Source organism: Sycon ciliatum, chromosome 1 (genome assembly GCF_964019385.1).
Source record: "Sycon ciliatum chromosome 1, ocSycCili1.1, whole genome shotgun sequence".
Taxonomy (NCBI): Eukaryota; Metazoa; Porifera; class Calcarea; order Leucosolenida; family Sycettidae; genus Sycon; species Sycon ciliatum.
The window spans coordinates 52,965,779-52,987,280 of NC_088643.1; the positions used below are offsets into that span (position 1 = coordinate 52,965,779).

At 48.3% G+C, this 21,502-nt stretch overlaps 1 protein-coding gene across 1 annotated transcript in view; it reads right to left on the reverse strand.

Annotated features, from left to right (window-relative positions):
* Positions 1–329: 329 nt before the first annotated feature.
* The window catches only part of LOC135831020 (protein adenylyltransferase SelO, mitochondrial-like), a 32,651-nt gene continuing 11,478 nt past the window's right edge, over positions 330–21,502 (reverse strand). The window contains exons 9-18 of the mRNA XM_065343261.1: positions 17,824–17,907; positions 16,973–17,096; positions 16,463–16,507; positions 15,988–16,069; positions 15,380–15,472; positions 10,575–10,654; positions 6,337–6,389; positions 5,995–6,074; positions 1,717–1,761; positions 330–1,260 (exon numbers count right to left, since the gene is read on the reverse strand). Coding sequence (XP_065199333.1) covers positions 1,183–1,260; positions 1,717–1,761; positions 5,995–6,074; positions 6,337–6,389; positions 10,575–10,654; positions 15,380–15,472; positions 15,988–16,069; positions 16,463–16,507; positions 16,973–17,096; positions 17,824–17,907 — 764 coding nt within the window. The 3' untranslated portion in view covers positions 330–1,182. The remainder of the gene's footprint in view (positions 1,261–1,716; positions 1,762–5,994; positions 6,075–6,336; positions 6,390–10,574; positions 10,655–15,379; positions 15,473–15,987; positions 16,070–16,462; positions 16,508–16,972; positions 17,097–17,823; positions 17,908–21,502) is intronic.

Here is a 21,502-nt window from a genome sequence, read left to right on the forward strand (position 1 = left end):
TAGTACAATCATGTACTTCCGTGATGCTACAGTCATGCTTCTTGAAGTCTCATCTCATGAATTAGCTAGCACCCTACACCAGTGTATAGCTCAGAGCTTGCAGGTCTGGGGCTGTGTAGCGCCCGGCACGACGCTGACTCACACGATCGCATTTCATTGAGCAGTGCTGTAGTAGGCGAAGGGGAAAACTAATACTACTATCGAGTCGTGGACATTGAAATGTAGAGAAAGGGCCGCTCAGTATTGTTTTCTCTCTGTTTGACAGACTAGGTTCTCTCTATGAACACCATCACTTCAATACCTGGCCTGCCCTCCATATCAGTTTAGAATGGCCAAGCGCTCTGGATCACATCCTAATAACAAGTACCTAGTATACAGCCGCCATCTACAGGGCTTGAAAGTGCTATGTCAAATTCAGCCCGGAGTCATGACAGTGCTAACTTTTGGATCCACTTGGGTCCAGTTTTAGTATGGATCCATACACGTTTGGATGGTTCTCCGTCACAGCATAGTATAGACACATCCGCCGATAGCGACTGGACTGGGTCATAGGCCCTCCCGGCCAGGAACCCACTCCTGGTCAGGAACCCAATCCTGGCACAGAACACAATTGCACCTGCTTTCGGCACAAGGGGCCTACCCACTACATACAGTAGTTCACTAAGGGCAGAGTGGATACAGAAGCATTTTTTTCTCGTTATCTGTTTACTCTGACGCCATCACTTTCAACTCAAGCCCTATCCCCAGAGTACTTTCCAAAATACATATTCGGGACACTCAATCTGCAGACAACAGTGGCATGTTGTCCATTGTGGGTACAACACTACTGCAGTACTGCGGGTAACTCCGGTGAAATGTGTGCACCACGTGACGTGTATGCCATGTACATGAACAACACGACGCATTCTACTGCATGTTTTGTTATTATTCAAGGCACGCCTATCACACCACACAAGAAACCTGTAATCAAAGTCTTTTAGGAAATTAACAAGGAGAATAGGTGTAGGTATATGTCCAGGCAAGATGCAACTGAATACTTTGACCTACAAGTCAAGCCAGCAGCGTGCCATGGGCATGGACGTTGCAGTATTGAGACGGTCTGCAACTTGCAAGTGAGGAGGAACGAGCAGTCACAGTTGGCCATGCAGCCAGTGAGAGTGCCGGCTAGTCGTGCCACCGGTATCAAGATGAGCAACTGACGCGTAGGCTCCTTGACCAGGCGGGAGGCGGAGATGCATAGCCAGCTTCTTCAGCAATTGCCTGAAATGAACAAGTACAAGAGGGTATACAAAAGGCTAGTACTAGTATACGCCAACAGGAAGATGGGGCGCCGAAAAACAAAGGGGCTCAAGGCGCAGCCTGGCATTGCTCTAAAATGCTCAGATTTTAGTCGTTTTGTTTTTTCTGCGATCATGGAGAACATCATGCGATGCGATCACACCACGTATACAGCAGTACATGTGTTCTTAGATCTGCAAATCTAGCCTGGATTGTTCTTCAATGTGTGCCATTTTCCAGCCTAAGTGCTCTTCGGCGAAGTGCACTACGGTGCCCGCTCATACTGTAGTGTGAATGCAATGAAAGCCACATGGTCACTACAAGTAGCAGGCAGTGGAAATTGCCAAAGCCAGAGAACGGAATGCACATTAGATCTAGGAGGACCAGCTTTTTTCATAACAAGAGAATGCAAAGAAAGTGACATAGCAGTTATCTAACCTGTCTGTCAAACGGACGCTGTAAAACCTTGTGAAGTTGTTTCACCTGCACATGGTCACGCGCACACACACACACATACAGTAAAACCTGTAACTAAAGACTGTCGCGGCGACCTTGTCGCGCGATTTGTATCATGTTTGTGCCTGTTCTTGTTTCAGTACAAAACGCTAGTTCCATGCCCACGTTCCCGTGCTTTGTATAACTTGTTCTGGCCCACGTATGCATGACTGTACATGTACTTGTCAAGGCACGTGCATGCAGCACAGTTTGGCGCGCTTTTGCGAATGTGTTTTTTCTTCTCCCACGGTGGTGGGTTATTGCGGCGTTTCTTGGACACGAGTGGTTTTCAGTTTTGTTGTTCTCTAGTATTATTCTGGAAAGAGCGATTACTACAGACTCCTTTGTCCTATGATGTGTGCCACCTGTAGAGGTGAGATCGGACTTGTGACCTGTGTTGATAAATCGAGAGATTGGGAATCCTAATCTTTCGACATGGTGCTGTGACCAGGATTTCCCTCAGTTTATTTACTAAATTCCGACCAGAGTGATGGAGACTATCGCCCAGCTTGTAAAGTGTAGGGCAAACACGAAGCGACGACTCACACGCCTTCGCCACAATTTAACCCGGGAGCTTGCCAAAGACGCTCCATCACCACACTACCTGCTACGAGATTGGCAGCAGGCTGAACGCCTTGCAGCTGAAATCAATGCCACACAGGCTAGAATCCGCGATCTGACCGAACAGGCGACTTCCTCGGATGTTGAGGACCGCCTGGAGCAACTCGACAAGTGGGAGTTCGAGTTCGATGATGACCTGGAAGTCCTGAGAGACGCACGTACCGTTCTACAGAGGGAGAACCCGTCCGGACTCGCCACAGCAGATGCGGAACTGGAGGCAATCGCCAACTCGAGTCGATCCAGTGCCCACAGCCCTCCCCCACGACGTCCCCAGCCGCTGCCTTGACCAGCGTATCCTTCAGCCCATCAGCAGTGGTGGTCCACTCCAAGGGTCCACCTTCCGCTCCTGCGAGCCCTCCTGTGACTGCTGTTAGTCCTGTCCCTGCTACTGGCTCTCCAGCCACTCCAGCCACTCCAGTCGTCCCGTCTGCGAATGAATCTTGACCAGCGTATCCTTCAGCCCATCAGCAGTGGTGGTCCACTCCAAGGGTCCACCTTCCGCTCCTGCGAGCCCTCCTGTGACTGCTGTTAGTCCTGTCCCTGCTACTGGCTCTCCAGCCATTCCAGCCACTCCAGTCGTCCCGTCTCCGAATGAATCTTGACCAGCGTATCCTTCAGCCCATCAGCCGGGGTGGTCCACTCCAAGGGTCCACCTTCCGCTCCTGCGAGCCCGCCTGTGACTGCTGTTTGTCCTGTCCCTGCTACTGGCTCTCCAGCCACTCCAGTCGTCCCGTCTCCGATTGTCTCCGAAACCCCCAGCGACCAACTCGTGCGGCAGCTGACAAGGTCCGGCAGAATATTGCAAAGTGGACAGCTGTATCGTTGCTGCACGTACACATCCCACACGCCTGATAAGTTTGACCGTGTCAGAGTGTGAGGATTAGGTGGTGCTTGGTCCAATTGGCAGTGACCTCACAAGCACATAAAACTCTCTGTATGCCTGTTTAACTGCTTGTTGTGTGTGTGTGTGTGTGTGTGCGTGTGTATCTGCATTGTTTATGCTCTATAAGTTACCTCCCGGTGTACATTCCCGGTCGGCTGGAGTGTCGCGGCGACCTTGTCGCGCGATTTGTATCATGTTTGTGCCTGTTCTTGTTTCAGTACAAAACGCTAGTTCCATGCCCACGTTCCCGTGCTTTGTATGACTTGTTCTGGCCCACGTATGCATGACTGTACATGTACTTGTCAAGGCACGTGCATGCAGCACAGTTTGGCGCGCTTTTGCGAATGTGTTTTTTCTTCTCCCACGGTGGTGGGTTATTGCGGCGTTTCTTGGACACGAGTGGTTTTCAGTTTTGTTGTTCTCTAGTATTATTCTGGAAAGAGCGATTACTACAGACTCCTTTGTCCTATGATGTGTGCCACCTGTAGAGGTGAGATCGGACTTGTGACCTGTGTTGATAAATCGAGAGATTGGGAATCCTAATCTTTCGACAAAGACCACCGTGACGTTTGACTCCTGGCTTCAGAAGTAGGAGCTGAATTTGATGTCCGCAAAAAAATCTTCTCTCTCTGTCTCTCTGTCTCTCTGTCTCTCTCTCTCTCTCTCTCTCTCTCCGTCTTTCTCTCCAAGTGTTGTTTGACCTGAAATTAGAATGGAACTGCGCAAGTCTTGGGGAATTGTATTAGCTGCATTTTGATATACATATTATCATATAATGGGATCCATATATGGTCGCGCGGTGCAAACCTCTAACTAAAGACCACCTGCTACTAAAGACCGCTTTTGCTGGCACCAAGGGGTGGTCGGTAGTCACAGGTTTTACTGTACTCCAGTGCGGCTTATTGCTCCGGAAAATACAGTAGTTCAGAGAAAGCTAGAATATTCCAGTTTTTTTTTTACTATTTTGGGGCATGTTCGATTGGTAAGGATCGGGATCGGGATCCAGATCTCAGATCCGTCGGATCCTTCAGAGTCAACTGGACACTTTTTTTGGGCCTTGACTGTTGCCATGTTGACGAAGTAATAAAAAGTCGTACTCACCGCGCCAGTTGTACAAAAAGTCAACAAGCTCTATCTCCATCCACGTGGGCGTACCACAATGTGTACAAAAACGATTTTTACTCGCCATATACGCACAAAGGTCACATTTGGATCCAAATCCGAAGGATCCGGATCCAGATTCGACCAATCGAAAGGGTGCGGATCCAGTGGATCCGGTGGATCGGGATCCCGATCCTACCAATCGAACATGCCCTAATGTTCACAAACCCAATTCGTAAAATAAATAATTATGTGGACAAAACAAACAGGTACTGAGTAGGGGCTGCACTGGGCAGCAGTGATGGTGAGGTACCAGGGGCTCCACCGACCAAAGGTCTCCGCTTCAATGTCACAAGCACGCACCAGGAAAAAGGAAACAGAAGGGTAAAGCGAAGCTAGATCTAGCTATGGGGAAGTAGAATGAGTAAAAGCGAGAGAAAAAACAAGATAAAAAAGAGATTGTGAATTATCAGTGTTTGGATTGGTGTACCATATACATGTATGCAAACACAGCTGAGCACTCTGAGCAAGGCCGGGTACGCGGGTCTGGCAAGCGACGAGCTCGACAATTACAGGGAATCTGTTGCCCAGTACCAGTTGCTGTCTCTCAGGTGCCGGTAGGCCTTTGTCTTGAACGATTGAAAACGTGCAGTACATGGTATGTGCATTCATTACATACAGCCGAATATGACCAGCTTCTAGGACTGTTCGCATTGTATTTGACCCTTCCTGTGTAGAAGTTATTATTAAAGCCCAACGTGCGTTGTCGCCATCTCCATCCACTAAGACTACGCCTGACACTTGAATTATTTTTACTTTCTGCGGCATCACGTCCCTTGGCAGTCCCCTCATTAAATTTGACCAAATCCTCCCTACCCGCAATGATTCTACCCGCACTGCCCCCCCCCCCCCCCTCCCCCGAACCAGAGACCAAATATCCAGCCGCCTCTCATTTCTTCCCCCATTTAAGTCCCTTCAAAGGTCTCTTTTCTTCCCAGTCCCGGCCAGGCTTCTTTAGCCTCTCATTTCTTGGTGCTGACAACTTAAATGCACTAGTCACTAACGCACGGATCCCAGCATACCTTGCCTGCTTTTCACGCCAGCTGCTTACACCCTCCCCCCCCCCCCCTCCCTTTGGGCACCCTGTAAGGAGGCCATACGCCTGTTGGGTATACACTGTACTCAGGTAAAACGATATTTTCCAGGCACTACAGCTACTACTATAAGTACTTGTAGTGCCTGGATAATATTACCATATCATCATGCAGTGAAGTCAACTAAGTACAGTAAAACCTGTAACTAAAGACCACCCCTTGGGGCCAGAGAAAGCGGTCTTTAGTGGCAGGTGGTCCTCAGTTAGAGGATTGCACCGCACAACCATGAAGGTAAGACCTTCCGTGCCTGGCGAAGTGGTCTGTAGTACCAGGCTGGTCGCTAGTTACGGTGGTCTTTAGTTACAGGTTTTACTGTAAGTAAAAATCGGATAAGAGAACGGTGAATATTGACATCGGATAAGAGAACGGTGAATATTGACATCGGATAAGAGAACGGTGAATATTGACATCGGATAAGAGAACGGTGAATATTGACAGTGGCAACCTTTACGATTCCCTCACCTCGTCATCATTTCCACTGGTTGCTTGGCGAATAGCATTCTCAGCTAGGTAGTTTCGAAGAATGTAGCGAGGATTGATACCTGAGATACAAACAGAGGAAAGTGTGTTGTGTGAACAGTGTTGAGTACCAATATAGGCACATTCAGTGTGAGCTACTGATCTCTTCAATTGGCTGTGCAGCTCACTTACCTAGAACTGTCTGCACGTAAAGCTCACGTATACCTTGTTCTGCCTGTGGATCTCCCCTTCCTCTTTGTGACATGCTACATTGCATTGACTGTCAACATTATACCCGCTCGCTACAGACAACACACACCATAGCTATCAAGTACCAGAACGCACCTTGCATTCTCTGCTGACGCTGGCCATCCGTGTCCGCATGTACTTGCATTTGTCTGCAGTATGGAAAGTCATAAACGATGCTCAAACACGCTAGACAACATCTTTCACAAAGAGAACACAGCTTCATACACATAGCCTTCCGACATGCCACTCTGTTCTCTCGGCGATTCATAAAGTTTTTGTTGCGCTACACACCACTGTTGGGTTGCGAGCCATTGCCGTCACATACTGGTACTCCCGCGAATGTGTAGGGCGCTCCCCTATAGAATACACATGGCACATATAGGGCTTCCCAGTCACTGTGATGGCTCTGAAAGCACAAAACTCCTACGCTTGACGGCTACACGCAGTGCAAGGTGCCCAGATCGCGCTCCACAGCACTTTTCATTTCACTCTTCCGACTTCGGCCTTCACTTCTTCCCGCTTGATATTTGTTAAATGGAGGACAAGTTTGTGACTACGTAACCTGTTGACCTGTCGAAGAAAGGCGTAAATACTAAATAAAACTGCTGAAGATAGCGCTCGTGAATTTGGTGGAGATATTTACGAGGACGGCAGTAAACTATAGATGATATGCCAAATAAGCGCTCGAAAAGTTGAGAGGGCATGCGATTGATGCACCCAGGCTTAGCTTGTCAAGTGCACGGGATGTGCAAAGTACACGGATTTTAGGCTTGTTGCGCGCTTACGCGATCAGGTGCTGCACGTGCATGAATGGAATGCATGCAGTTCCACCGTTACTAGTTTTAGCACTTCCTTCGGCGTTGAAACTAAAGCTGTAAATCTGGATAGAAGAAACAGTTTTGCTTGCTTTTAATATAGCGGCTGGAGTGATTTTTCGCTGTCTTGTTTTCGGATACCGACCAACCACGACCATTGCTGTGTTCCAGGATGTACTGGTGACCGGCGTTACTCCCCAGCCCCAGCAAATGGTATTCGTCTTTTCCATAAATTTCCATCATCCGGAACTGTGAAGGAAATGGACTGTTGCTATTCGACGGGAGGAAAGGGAAGGAGAGTAAAAGAAAGTGACACTACAGTGGTGTGATCTGACCTTTTCTTGCCAGAAGATTATGTAGATCTACAAGGGGAGAAAATCGCCAGAGCAAGACTGGTAAAACATTTTGTATCTGGAGTTTTCAATCTGGTCCGCCAAGACAACAGCGGCTGATGCTAACCGGCGTCGCTCTACCTCGTGTCGTGAGCTACTGCACGGGAGCAGCCTGAAGACATACGACTTATACCTAGTGCTATCCTAGGCATACTGTCCCTACGCTGGAGGAAGCATTCGACAGTATTCAATGCAATCTGGGTGACTGCAAGAATAAAGTAGCAAAATTGAGCGAAATGACTAACAGTCGCATGTTTGGAGTTCTGCGGGTATCCCGATTCAAAGACAAGGCATCATATCAGTAACCTTGGAGTTGGACAACACAGTCATGCGACGTATCAAGCGGAGTCTCAAGATAACATTTGGCTACCCAGCAGCCACCATTTGTCACCGCCACAAAATATTCCCGTCGCCATCCGTTAAAACTTTATAGTAATTATTGTTTGCCATGCCATAGTAGCGCCTCAGCCCCCTAGGCCCTCTTTGCAGAGTTTACTTTGTTTTTAGGTCAAAATATTCACCCTACGCTGGCTACGGAAGCCTTGACCAGGCCTGCTGAGGGGATAGTACACCCTCGCTTTAGCCCTACCTAATGCTTCTTCACGACATGGCTTCTCTTTGCAAAACATACAGGCACCTGGTCTCTGATAGCAGTGATAGCTGGAGTTTTCTTCCATCGGGATGCTGCTAGGCAGCCTCCTTCGTCATGCCGCAGAGGCTGCGTAGAAGGCTGTTATGTTATAACAACCTTCTACGCAACCTCTTTGCAATACGCCATTTCCCACTTACCCCGAGCACCCTGTAAAAAGGCGCATTGTCTGCAGGGATGGCCCTAGTAAAATGATAAATACAACAAAAATAGAACAACTATATTTGTGCTGGCCCTGACGAATAGCGGAAGCACATGAGAAACTGGTTGCCTGGAGCAATGACGGAAGAAACGCTGATGTGATCTCACTCGGGTGAGGGATGAGGTAAAACCGCGAAGCAGTCAGGGTCTTGCTTCTCAGCCTATGCCATATGCCGCTGCCAATCTGCTGTTGGGTATGGCGCTCTATTGCTATTACCTCTGTTAGAAGCACCTTCTCTGTGATGTGGGATAGGGAAGGCGGGATTTCCCAGTACAAAGGCAAATCAATGTTGCCAGTGTCAGTATGCCCAGGTGGTTGATAAGGGTTTTCGCAACTACGTTCCTTGGCCCTTGTGCCCCATTGCTGTTGTTGCTAGGTTGCATATGCCAGGTATTGACCTTTCATCTCACAATAGTTGATGGTCAGCAGCAATGCAACAATGTGGTGGAAGGAGCATGCAATGCTGCAGTGCAAGTGCAATATGCAGACATCACTTCGAGTACATGCTTTTCTTTTAGCACTGTTGCACACACTTAGCTCTCCTTCTTCTTTTGAGATGCCCAACACTTAGCCTTGACAAAGTATCTCTGCGGTCCAGAATTCTTTGGCTCTGGGAAGCAACACTCAACACTGTAAACGAATGGCGAGAAGAAGGACTCATCCCCGAATGGTTTCTGTGTCCGGCGTTAGGTACCTTTCTCGATTCTGAAGATGCTGGAGTACAGCACTAGCAGAAACACCACTTAGCAAATCCTCCGAGCGATGGCTCCAGGCCTCGGTGGGAAATTCTGCGTCTGTTTGTTGAGCAGCATCTATGATTTGATGGATTCAGCGGAGAAGCAGCTTCTTCTGTTCCCGATGCAGATGGTGTCAAGGTATTCGCTGCTGTAGCGACCAGTGAAGGAGGAACGGATTTTCATCGCCCTTTCGCTGCTCGGAGCCGACTGCCATCATTGTCCCCCGTCCTAAGCTCTGGGGCGTTGGGAATAAAATAATATCTGTCGGTCTTACCTCTGCAACAAATCATCTCGCTTTCCATCTACCGGTATCTCTCCCTCACGTATATGTACGTCTTCAGCTGAGCAAAAGTCCATCTAGCAATCGTTTCGCCGACAGGTGGGTTCGCAAAACGAGAAGCTATGGCTGGTGTACTATTTCTTGCTGCCATATCCGGGTATCAAAATGAAAAATTGAAAGCAAACTATGCACAAAGGTGTCAGAGTTCCTTTTCTTCATCCGAAAATTTTCTCCGACGGAATGCTAAAATGCAATAACAGTGGAACTGCATGCATTCCATTCATGCACGTGCAGCACCTGATCGCGTAAGCGCGCAACAAGCCTAAAATCCGTGTACTTTGCACATCCCATGCACTTGACAAGCTAAGCCTGGGCGCATCAATCGCATGCCCTCTCAACTTTTCGAGCGCTTATTTGGCATATCATCTATTCTGCAAGCTGTGCAACCAGACTGTCGACGACACGAGGAAGTTGTCGAGCATGGCACACTCGAGCTCGGAAACGCACAAGAATCGGAAAGCGAAGGAAGCAAAATGACGACGGTCGGCAGTCACATGCTCATGAGTACACCGGTCACCATGCCTGCAGACTACAACTTACAGCCTGTTTGGGCTCGTTCTGTCACTAGAGTTGAACTTTTGACTTGAACCTTGGTGTGAAAGTTGAAGCCTGCAGGCACGGTGACCAGGCGACAGGTGGACACATGAGCACGTGACCACTTACTCAACCCTGTTCGATTGGGAATAAGGGCCGAACGCTGCATTGCAGCCTTTTCGGACCAAAACCAGTCGACTCAGCGTCCAAAAGACTACAACATATGGGCCAATCGCGGTCATCCGTGGTTTTACAAGAACGAAATGGCGCTTTTAGTGACACGTTGCATACAAATCCCCATCTAGTAGGGTGCTGTCACCCAGTTTCGGTGGAAGTGGCGAGTTCGATTGGGAATAAAGGAGGAAGGGAGCGTCTCAGCTTCCTCGGACCAAGACCATACGACTCAGCACCCCGAAGACTACAACTGGTGAAAATATGATTTTAGGGTGTTCTTCCCCTTTAATCCTATTGGCTCAACATCCGGGATTGTTCCACTGTTTATTTTTGCATTTTGTTCACTTAGACTTCTAGTTTTTAGGATCAGTACAGAACTCATTTTCGTCAAAATACGATAATATCACCCATTTCACAGTCTGGGGCTCATATATGAGTGTTTTTGGTACAAGTACAAGTAACACAGCTCGTAGGATCTTGGAGTGACTGACCTGCGGATGCGCTGTGCGTACGCAGCTATCCAAGCTTTCCAATCATCGTGCTCAGCTACTTTCGGCAAAGACCACATCTCCTACATAAGAACATGCCACACAGCAATACAGCACATACAAATACATACAAATACATACAAATACATACAGCACACATACAAAATAATACATACAGCATACATACAGCATACACCAAACTCTACTACTGTGAGACATGAAATTGTAACGAGGCTGCAAATCTAGAGTTTTAACGAGCGAAATTTCTTCGCTAAAATTAATTCCGTTAGAGTTGATGCCGCGCAAGTCATTATTTTGGAGTCTGGTCAGCACGGTAAATGTGTGCAATGTACTACGGCATCAGGGATTCAGGGTGCATGCACTTGCACTTGTATTGCAAGAACGTGTGTACTGTGTGCTGCAGAGTGATGTTTTCAGGCATTCTCTCATCATGCTGTTGATCCTGCGCACGTGCGCGAACCGCGCGCTGCACAGCCGGTGCACATGGGCTGGTTCAACGGATTGAACCAAGGCAAGAGTCCAGTAGTCTGTCGGAATGAAGACCATCATTACGGGCTGTTTCATCGACAGCTTGCTTTTCAAAGAGTGTTGAGCTTTGGTTTCAGCAATGTCGATCACAAGGTATTTTCTTCCCCGCACAGCGGACGAGGCGACGCGTTCTGACAATGAGCCCTGGCTGCCGGAAAGGACGCCGCTGCAGTAGCTGCTCAGTCTGCAGGAGTCTCTGTCAGTAGAAAGCGAAAGAGGTCGACAACGTTCTCCCAGAGAGTTGGTTGAGTAGCAGCAGCAGCAGTAGCAGCAGTGCAGAGCCAGCTTCTACCAGCAGTTCTAGTAGTGAAACCGATGCAGGCAATCTTGGTGACAGGTCTGACCACTGAAGCTTGTCTATTCATGGAAGTGTTGGAAGTCCCCCCCCCCTCTCGCATTAAAATTGGCAAGCACGCACTAGAGTTTGGCAACAAGAGTGCTGTGAAAAAGTTCTCCACTCAGCTTGGGCATCCAGTGGACTAGTCCACGGTTCGCAATTTCAAACGCAACCTGCAGAGTCAGCTACGTCAAGTCAAGGAGTTGAAGCCGATTCACAGCGAGTTCTGTCCAGCGGAAAGCGAGGGCATCCGCTTGTCTTACCTGTGGAGCTGGACATGCCAACAAAGGACCTTGTTCTTCGTGGCCTTAGATCAAGTGGTTCACCAATCAGATCCTCTATCGTCATCGCAGTGGCTAGGGGCATTGTAAATCACAAGAAGAACCCTTCGCTGCTAAAGGAGCATGGTGGACAAGTGGAGCTCTCCAAGTCCTGGGCCAAATCATTTCTGGATCGCCTGGGATATGTGAAGCGCAAAGGAACCAAGACTGCGAGAAAGATCCCTGAAGACTTTCCCAATGTGAAGGCAGCGTTCCTTGACAAAGTCAAGACGGCGAAGAGCTATGTGACCTCGCTGGAGGCTGTCACGCACGACAATCCCATATTCTCTTCCATCGGAGCAGTGGATGACTTCCTCCTCAAACGCGCCGCTTGCGGTAGCTTCGATCTTTCTTTGCCAGCGCTTCAAGCAAAGCCATTATTCCAGTGGAAGTACCAGAATCGTCCCAGGATGACCTGCCTACAATAAGTCTACCAAGACGCAGGCGGATCGAACCAGTATCTTCCGAAGACAACTCAGTTGCCTCCGCTGTGGCCACCCAAGAGTCAGATCTGGGCGACAGCAGTTGCACATGCAGCAACGCCTGGATGACGGTCAGTACACCGGAGTATTATTCTTGGACATAAGCAAGGCTTTCGACCGGGTCAAGCACCAGCCACTCATCAACGAGCTCTACTCTTGCGGTATTTGTGGCACAGCACTATTTTGGTTCGCCTCCTATCTAAGCGCTCGTCGACAGACAGTGACGAAACCCTCCACTAAAACTCCCGGCGACTTCGTGACCTGTAGTCGGGAGTACCTCCAGGCTCTGTCCTGGGTCCCGGTCTTTTCACGATCTACACAAGAAGCGTAACAGACGTCACACCAACTCACACATCTAACATGCTCTACGCCGACGATTTAAGACTCTACACATCGAGCAGCTGCATCAACACGATACAGAACCGACTATCAGAGAGCTTTGATGCGGTTAAATCACACCTCACGGAACTGGGCCTCCTACTGAACCCCGCCAAAACGCAAATATTAATCGTCCACCGGAAGACAACCCCAGTTCCACCTACCTTCACTGTCCTCTGTGGTAACTTCCCAGTGTGTCCGTTACCTTGGAGTGCTAGTCGACCAGCACCTCGCCTTCAAGGAGCAGGTCGGGAAAGTTGTTGCTGACGTCAACTGTAAGCTGGCCGCATTCCGCAGAATACGACATCACATCACTACCCAGGCACAGCGTTCCTTTTACCTAAGCATTATCCAATCCATCATGGAGTACGCTAGCAACTGCTACGTTCACACCATATCAGCAACCCTATACAACAAACTCATTCGGTGCTTCAAGCGTAGCCTCAGGATAACATTTGGCTATCCACCATGCCACCCAACAGCCACCATTAAGACAAATTTTGTCACCGCCACCAAATCATTCCTGTCGCCATCCGTTATAACCTTAAAACATTTTGCCTTGTCTCTAAATGTGTGCATGGCCACCGCAGCCCTCTACTTGCCAAGCTTTTTGTACTTAGATCAAATAGCAACCATACGGATGCCTTGACCAGGGGACAGTCCACCCTTGCTTTAGCCCTGCCTAATGCCTCTTCTACGCTCTGCCCTACCTCGCTGCTGACAGGTGGAATTCGCTTCCAGCAGCATGCCGCCAGGCAGCCTCCTTCGCAAATTTTAACAGTGTTCTACGCAGCCTCTTTTGCAATACATTATGGCATAGTACGCAGCCACCGTTTTTCTTTACTCTATTTCACGCATTTACGGTTTTCTTCATTCAGCTCTATTTCACGCACTTATCAAGGGTACCCTGTAAAAAGACTTAATAGTCTGTGGGGATTGCCCTAGTAAAATAGTAAATACATGTACTACTTCTACTACAGTAAAACCTGGTGTAAGCGACCTCTGTGTTTAGCGACCACCTGCTCTTAACGACCGTTTTTCCATGCACCGACACTTCTACACAGACACTGTGGGACCTGGTTCTAAAGACCACCTGGCTTTAAAGAGCGCTCTTGCTTGCACCGTGGGGTGGTCGCTTAAACCAGGTTTTACTGCACTACATCTTCGGAGCGTGATGCGCCCACTCATGATGATGTGGCGTGCAAGCAGCTCCCGGCGCAGTGTGGACTGGACTTGGAAAGCAGTGCGGGCGTGCAGTGTGCTGGGCAGAGCTCCGAGCCCAGTCCGGTAAGATGCGAAGTTTGTGATGTGGTGGATATTCGCATCTGCAGAGTGTGTGCCCGTTGCCGAAAGCGCTACCATCACTGCTGCCAGGCGCTCGACAAAAATGCTAAGCTGTGCAATGACTGTTTCTCTTGTTGACTTCAAGCGCAAGGTTTTGTTTACGTTTTCTCTCCATTTGTGTTTCCTCTCCGGGTCTCTCCTTCACTCTGTTTCAGCTTTTTCTCCTGTTCCCAGATAAAAGTCACAATTTTGCCGCTTGTCCTATCAGTTCTAATTTATATTTGAAGTTTTTCCTTTCTTTCTTTGAGCAGTTGCCAGTGCAATGTGCACTATACAGATTTCAACATTTCTGCTTAATGATGTAGGTTGCCCCAGCTAGCACATCTATGTGTTCAGCAAAGATTACCCCCCCCCCCCCCCCCCACTACAGCATGTCTACAGCATGTCTACTGTATTCTATGCTGCAGTGCAGTGTACTGAGACGGTCCACAGAATGTAAACTGTGCTACTCCACGCTCATGTATGTTGTCCCGTAAAGGGGGTGTGATGGAAAATTGTCTTACCGTATGTCCGCACCTTTAAAGCCATGGTGGTATATTCGATTATAAAGCCAGTCTCAGTTATTAACCATAAATGAAATGACATTTGAAGTATGTTTTTTTGTAAAAATGAAGGAATAAGTACTATGCTAACAAACTTACAACCCAGCAGGAAGGGTGAACAAGTAGACTTAGATTGAAATGAACTTTGACTTTTATGGTATGGCGTAGTGGGTGAGTCATTTTGCATCTAAAATATCTAGGAAAGCAGCGGTGTTTCGAATATAAGGCCATGGCTTTAAAGGCGCTGACATACAGTATGATGGGGAGCATTTCTAAGGCGTGTACAGTATGACTATACATAAGGCAAATATTTTGAAACCGCTGGGAATGTCTAAACAAGGGTAGACCTGTATTCATCTTTTTCTTCTGTTATTGTTTGGATGTACTAGTGTCGGTCCTTGCTTCACCGAGCTGGACAATTGGACATCGGTCTAAAATCCATTATCGTTAAAATATCTTCCCGTTAACATGTGAATGTCGGGAAATCGTTAAATTTGCAGCTCGTCAAAATATCATGTCTTACAGTAGTTCAGTTGAAAGTTAGGCAGTCTAGGGAATAATAATTTTGTTCGTCAAACATAGCATTCCTTGCATCACTGACTTTGACGATAACTTTCGTTGTACTTTTCTACTATTACGAGCCGAGCTGTTTGGGAAGCTCTCACGGAGAGAATCAAAGCACACTCAAATTTGTAGGAAAATCATTGCTACCTGCCGCCATAATGGTTATACCACCAGGGCTAGCTCCGCTGATATGGCAGGTACAGCCATGGCCGAACCACAAGAAATGTGCTCAGTGCAAAGTATTCGGCTGCGGCTAAGGAAAAGCGCATGCCTACATAATGACATAACTTACTGCAGTGAAGGTGCTGTTGACTAGATCAGCTAGTGATATCTCACTAAGTTCTCTCCACGTCATAGTGTAGTCTGCAAACATTGTATGCATCATCTAACAAAACACATATGCATGCATGCGCGCGCATGCACACACACACACACACACGCACACACACACACACACACACACACACACACACACACAGACACAAACCAAGACAGACACACAGGCACACACCCAGGTGGCCATTGTCCAATGGTCAATTTGACAAGTTCTAGTCGTAGAGTGATCGATCTGATTGGAGATACTCTGCAATCAATAGCTACAGGTTCTTCAAATTCAAAAGCATGTGCTCAAATAAGAAAAATAGAACTAACTAGTACAGATTGCTGCCTAATGGACAATGGACAGGGTCAAGATCTTCACTCGTAAAGATCTTCCTAAATAGCCATCCAGTATATCCACACATCATCTCTACACTCTACACGTTCTCTGGGCTACACCAATTATTGGTTTTACTTCTTTAATTAATAAATTGTAGCCCAGATACGGCTAGAAATGCAAGATGATTGTACGAATACACTGAGAGGTGACATGCATTGAATAAGAAGCTCGCTTGCACTAACCTCCAACAGGGATGATACCATCCTTCTATCACCATCCTCAGCACCAAGAAGACCGAGCTTTCTCCTCATGAGTTCTACATACCTATCAGGGGTGAGGGGTGAGGCACGTTAAGACATGCAGATAGAAGCAAGAGTAACTGTTGTGGGTGAAAGCCAGGCATTCCGAGTGCAACCAACACAATCCACAAAAAGAAGTAAGGGAAGACTATGGAAAGAGGAGACTTACTGCACAAAGGCTTTGGCAATCAAAGAGTTTCAAAAGCGGAATGTAGCAAAAATGGCTTAAAAAATTACTAAAAATCACTCGGATTTCACGGCAGAGTAACCCGAAACAGCCATTTCAGATTGTTTCGGGATGCCTTTGAGAGACTCAAATTCCTATTGTTAACCAACCAATCACTACAAAGATGTCCAAAGAGATGACCAAAACTACTACGTAACGTAATAATGTACACAGCGTCCCAAGATTACGTACCTATCTGCAAAGATCCCATCAAATCTTTCCAACTGGCGATATGCTCTGTACAGATGGTATACAACCGGAAAAGTACAGGCGGATTAATTCACATCAGGAAGCCAGGTACATGTATAACCACTCCATCCGGATAACTACTTATGGCAAAGTATGGGTAACGCAGTATATTCTGGGCACTTTTTACCCTGCGGCGAAGTGTTCAGGAGTGAGGTGTTTTCAAGCGTGGACAGTACGAACATGCACGTATCAGTCATGATTTAGCAACCGGTGCCCGCACAAGCATAACATACTGCACAAGAGCAATGTGTTTGCGTCACACAGATGAAAGGAAAGGAAATGTGACTTCGCATACATCGTACCTATGTTGCAAATTAAACCAGCCTATCAGCAAGTCAGGCGCTAGCAGCAAGACAAATCACGTGCGTGGATGGAGTGTCCAGTCAGCTAAAAGGGAAAGACAACAAGACACCGCTATGACAACTATTTTAAGCTGATGTTGCAAAAACTAACGTGCGGCTATCATTGAAGAGAGTTCCCAGCGCTTGCCACAGCTGATGCAAGTTGAACTTGGCAGCGTTGGGTTGATTCTGAAATTGGTACAACCCCTCGTCATCTGATGTGTTCGGCACTAAACCTAGAATGCAGCGTGATTGATAGCAAAAAAAGAGAGAAGCAAACCAAAGTTGGTATCAGAGTGGTGACGCTTCAGTCTAAGGAGGGCCACTACAGCTTTAGCCATTAGAGAGTTTCTGCCACACGGTAAAACGTACCAAAGTACGTATGGAAACCGCGTCGCGGTACGGGATCAAGTTTCACACGGATTTTTTCAAACCGTTTTCCGTATGAAGCGCGCTTCACACGGACTGGTCTCCATGTGAAGACTGAGTGAGCAGAGTACAAGTGGCGGGAAGTTTGAACATGCTACGAGCATGCTACGCACAGCAGAACCGGCACAACGTACGAAAAATCCGTGTCAAACTTCACTGCAGTTGACACGGAGTTTGGTACGTAGTTCCATGTAGCAGAAACTCACTATTGTTGCAAAGATTCATGGTCAACTTTCACGAAATCCGTGATAAAATATTCAGTGTCACTACGACAAAAGGGCGGGCGATGTGCGTAGGTATTGTGGCTCCGTTTTGAAGTCTGCTTGTGCCAAGAACCTACAGGATGCATGTCTCAGTTCCTTCAAGTGACACCAGCCAAGCATGATAGCCGGTGGGATATCCAGTGGAGAGTGGCAATTAAAAAGTCAGCTTCACAGAGAGAAATCTACATAACATCAGTTGATTGCAACACCAATATCCCTGCTGAGCACTAGTAATAACCATTTAACACAAAGCAGATGCTCATCATCTTACTTGGATCATACTTGTCCATGAAACCAAAGGGTCCATAGTCAATTGTCACTGATAGAATACTGAAGTTGTCCGTATTACACACACCTGTGAGGAATAGGCAGCACAAAGTGGACACACTCACTAAGCAGCAGCAGCAGCAGCAGCAGCAGCAGCATGATGTACAGCATGATGTACAGCATGATGCACAGCATGATGAACACTGATATAAAGGAAGTACGGTAGTCAAACAAGAATAATGGTGTGATTCGTGAAGCAGTGTAGTGGTCTTCTTGTTGTTCCTGTGTTGCCAAAAGAGTAGTAAAAGAGATGCCGTTTCAGTCTCAAGGATGTCCTTAGGGGCCATGCTGTCATGCTGAGGGAAAATTTGAAAAAAAATCCGTGGTCACCATGGATATTCAGGGCTAGTACTTGTACAGAAACACGTGGGCGCCATCTTGGTTCACTTGACATGTGTCACACCATGCTGTGTACAGGGAATCTTGCCGTACTTCACGTCGACTCTGGCCTCTTCACAGTTCTCTCCAGGAGGCTGGGATTTTGCAAGAACCGAGTTCAGATGTGGGCAAAGGGATTCACCGAAGGATATTTGGATTTTCGCAATTTAGACCTCAAATAACACCCTCAAACTCGGTAAACGTGTCCCACCTCTCCGATCGTTTTGGCGAAATTCGCTTTGGTCAAAGTATGCAGCATCTCCTACTAAAATATCTGAGCCATCGATTGTCAAAATCGGCTCATGTGGAGCTCACTTGTGTCGTTTTGAAGGACGCCGCGCCACGCACGATTTGCGCTGGTTCTTTCACAAACAGAAAACACCTTCCTGTCATAACTGCAGTGCGCACAGCAAGGAAAGGAAGGAGAAGTGCATTTTCAAATTATTTGTTGCACTGTGTCATTTGCTTTTATTGTTCACAAAATCTTGAGCTAGAGAGAAGACCGACTTACAGATCCATCTAGGCTTCAGGAGTTTCAGCCGGCTGTGTGGCGGACTGCCTGGGTTGCCGTGGCGCACACCGCTCGTAGTCGACAGGCCTGGTTCGTGCTTCACTCTCCATCTCCGTCATATTCTTTTCATGGTCCGGTCGCTGGCGATGACCATGAAGGGAGTCGCTGTAGACTTCTGCAGCTGCTTTCGTTCGAGCTGCAGTCTTGCTTCTGATATTCTTGACCTGCTCTCGAGCTGCTGAGAGCCGTTCTGGTGTGACCGTCGCAGAGTATTCTTTCATGTGCCTGCTGATGTTCTTCGCCATGGTGAAGGTCATACTCGTTGTGGACTTCCGTCGAGTCTTCTTGCTGAGCTGGGTGTTGGCTGTTTTGTGAATGATGTTCTCCACAAAAAGGTGTGTGGCTCGTTTGCTGAGTTCTGACTCATTCGGGTGAACGTACAGCTGGGCAATGTTGAATTGTCGCTCTGCGACCACGTTGTTCACAGGAATAGCAAAGATGTGCTTGGCAAATCACTTCCATGTCTCTGGGGTTTCGTCCGGATACAAGCACTGTCCAGTCGAACCTTCAGCAATGCTCTTCGCCTCAGCCATCATCACGTCAGACACAGGGCAGTTTTGCAGCCAGTGTCTGATGCCCGACTCACCTGCAGGAACGATTGCCAGAATCACGAACTCAAGGAACCATTGCATGCCGCCTAGAAGGTAGTTCCTTGGAGAAAGGATGCCATGCTGAACTGCTGCCGCCAGTAGCTGGTCAGGATCCTTCAGCGACAATGTAGTCTTCAACAGCATGGCGTGCACATCCAAGTAGTTCTCTGCGAGAGATCATGCAGGCGGGTTACGGGATGATTGAGCGCTCGGAACACCGAGCACCAGAAGAAGTGCTTGTGGACACCGTCTCCGCCAAGCGCAAACAGCAGAGGGAACTTATGCCATCTAGTGGCATGCTTCTGTAAGGAGTCCACGCACTGCTACGCAAACGGTTTCACCTGCTCAGACAAGAATTTCTGCTGTACACCGGGCGAACAGTCGGCTATGGCCGCGGTAGTGAGAGGCAAAACGAATTCTGGTTCTTCAACCAACCACTAAATTTGCCAAATTGATGTCGCTCACTACTCTCATTGGCGAAGACCTGGCGAGGAAGCCGCAGCTGAATTTCAGCTCACCATCGCAGCCCTGGCAATCATGTAGGCCTGGAATTACAAGGCGGTCCAGTACTTCAAGGAGCAGCGCGGGGTGTCTGCCGATTTCCTCGTTTGCAGCCATCTGCACAATCTCTTCCCAGATCGAGTAGTGGCTGTCACTCTTGGGGAGGAACTCCAAGATCTTGTGGCCCAGCTTGACACAGGATTGGCCGTACCTTCTCCACCACGTAAGTGCTTCGTAGATATAACTCCACCGTGTCTCGACAAACTCTTGTGGGAGCGGTGGAGGTGTGCTGAGAATAGCTAGGCTTACCATGGTGGACGTAGCCGACCTTGTGGTGCAGTTGAAACATGTCGAAGGACTGCATTGTTCCTCTCAGTCCAAATACCTGGACCATTCGCTTGGAACTCCAATGCTGCCCTAGAGTCGGGTAAGAGTTGATTCCCATGTACACAATACATCCAATCAAACTTAGAATCTCTTGTGACGTCGCCAGATTCCACACACCTTCTTTTGTAGCATAGGAGGAGAAAAGGCCTTGAGATATATGGTGATCAGCATAGTTGTTTGTTAATGCTGAAATAGAATTGAGGGAGTTAAGCAGTGAAGAAAAGTTTGAAGAAAGATAGCTCGCACTGAGGAGCAAACGTCTTGAGGAGGGTGGAAGCCAGGAGGTCGTTCAGGAGCGAAGTCAGCAATCACTGGGGCTTGGTCTACATTTTCAACCCAGGCATTGACAGCAGGGTGATGTCATCCAAGTCCTCTACCGTGTCCTCCGCCACAACCACCACGGCCACGATCGCCTCTCCCGCAAGCAGCGCCGCCACGACCCTGAACTCCGCCAGCTGCGCCGCCACGACCCTGAACTCTGCCAGTTGCACCGCCACGACCCTGAGCTCCGCCACGAGTTGCTGGAAGTTCTTACGACGAGCTGCTTTCTCCATCACCCTGGTCGCTGCTGCGATCAGCGGAGGCATCGTCGCTGTGAACAACAGAGTCAGAGGCATCGCCGCTCGCCTGTTCAGCAGACCGAGAATCACTGCTGCTTGTATACTGCGCGCCACCGCCGCGTCCTCCGCCATCAGCACGGCTTCACACTCGCGACGACACTGGCGATCGCTACCAAAACTCTCTGAGCTCTCTTCTCTGATCAGCTGATCACCCACTTCACTATGATCATCACTGGACTCGCTCTCACTGCCCAGCCCTGCTGTTGATAGGCCACGCAGCTGATCGGCAGGAAGATCTTGCTCTCCGAGTTGTTCTTCCTTTTCGCTACTAAATTGTCCATCGCCCTCGCTCTCCACCCCTCTCAAAGCTCTATAGAGTTCGCTTTCTTCATCAGACGACATTCCGGCATCACTGGAGGACAGCGGCTCATCGCCACTGTCATCACCAGGTGCTCCAAGAGCCTCGCTTGCCGCCATGCACCTCACCATTCAGAGTGAACAAGCATTGCAGGCGCAAGCGGAGCTTTCACACTCCGTTCAACGCTCCGTTGCACAACATTTTTGTACGTGGACCATGGTCGTGTGACACACCACTGGAAAGATATGATCTTCAGCTACGCGCGTGCCAAATTGCCA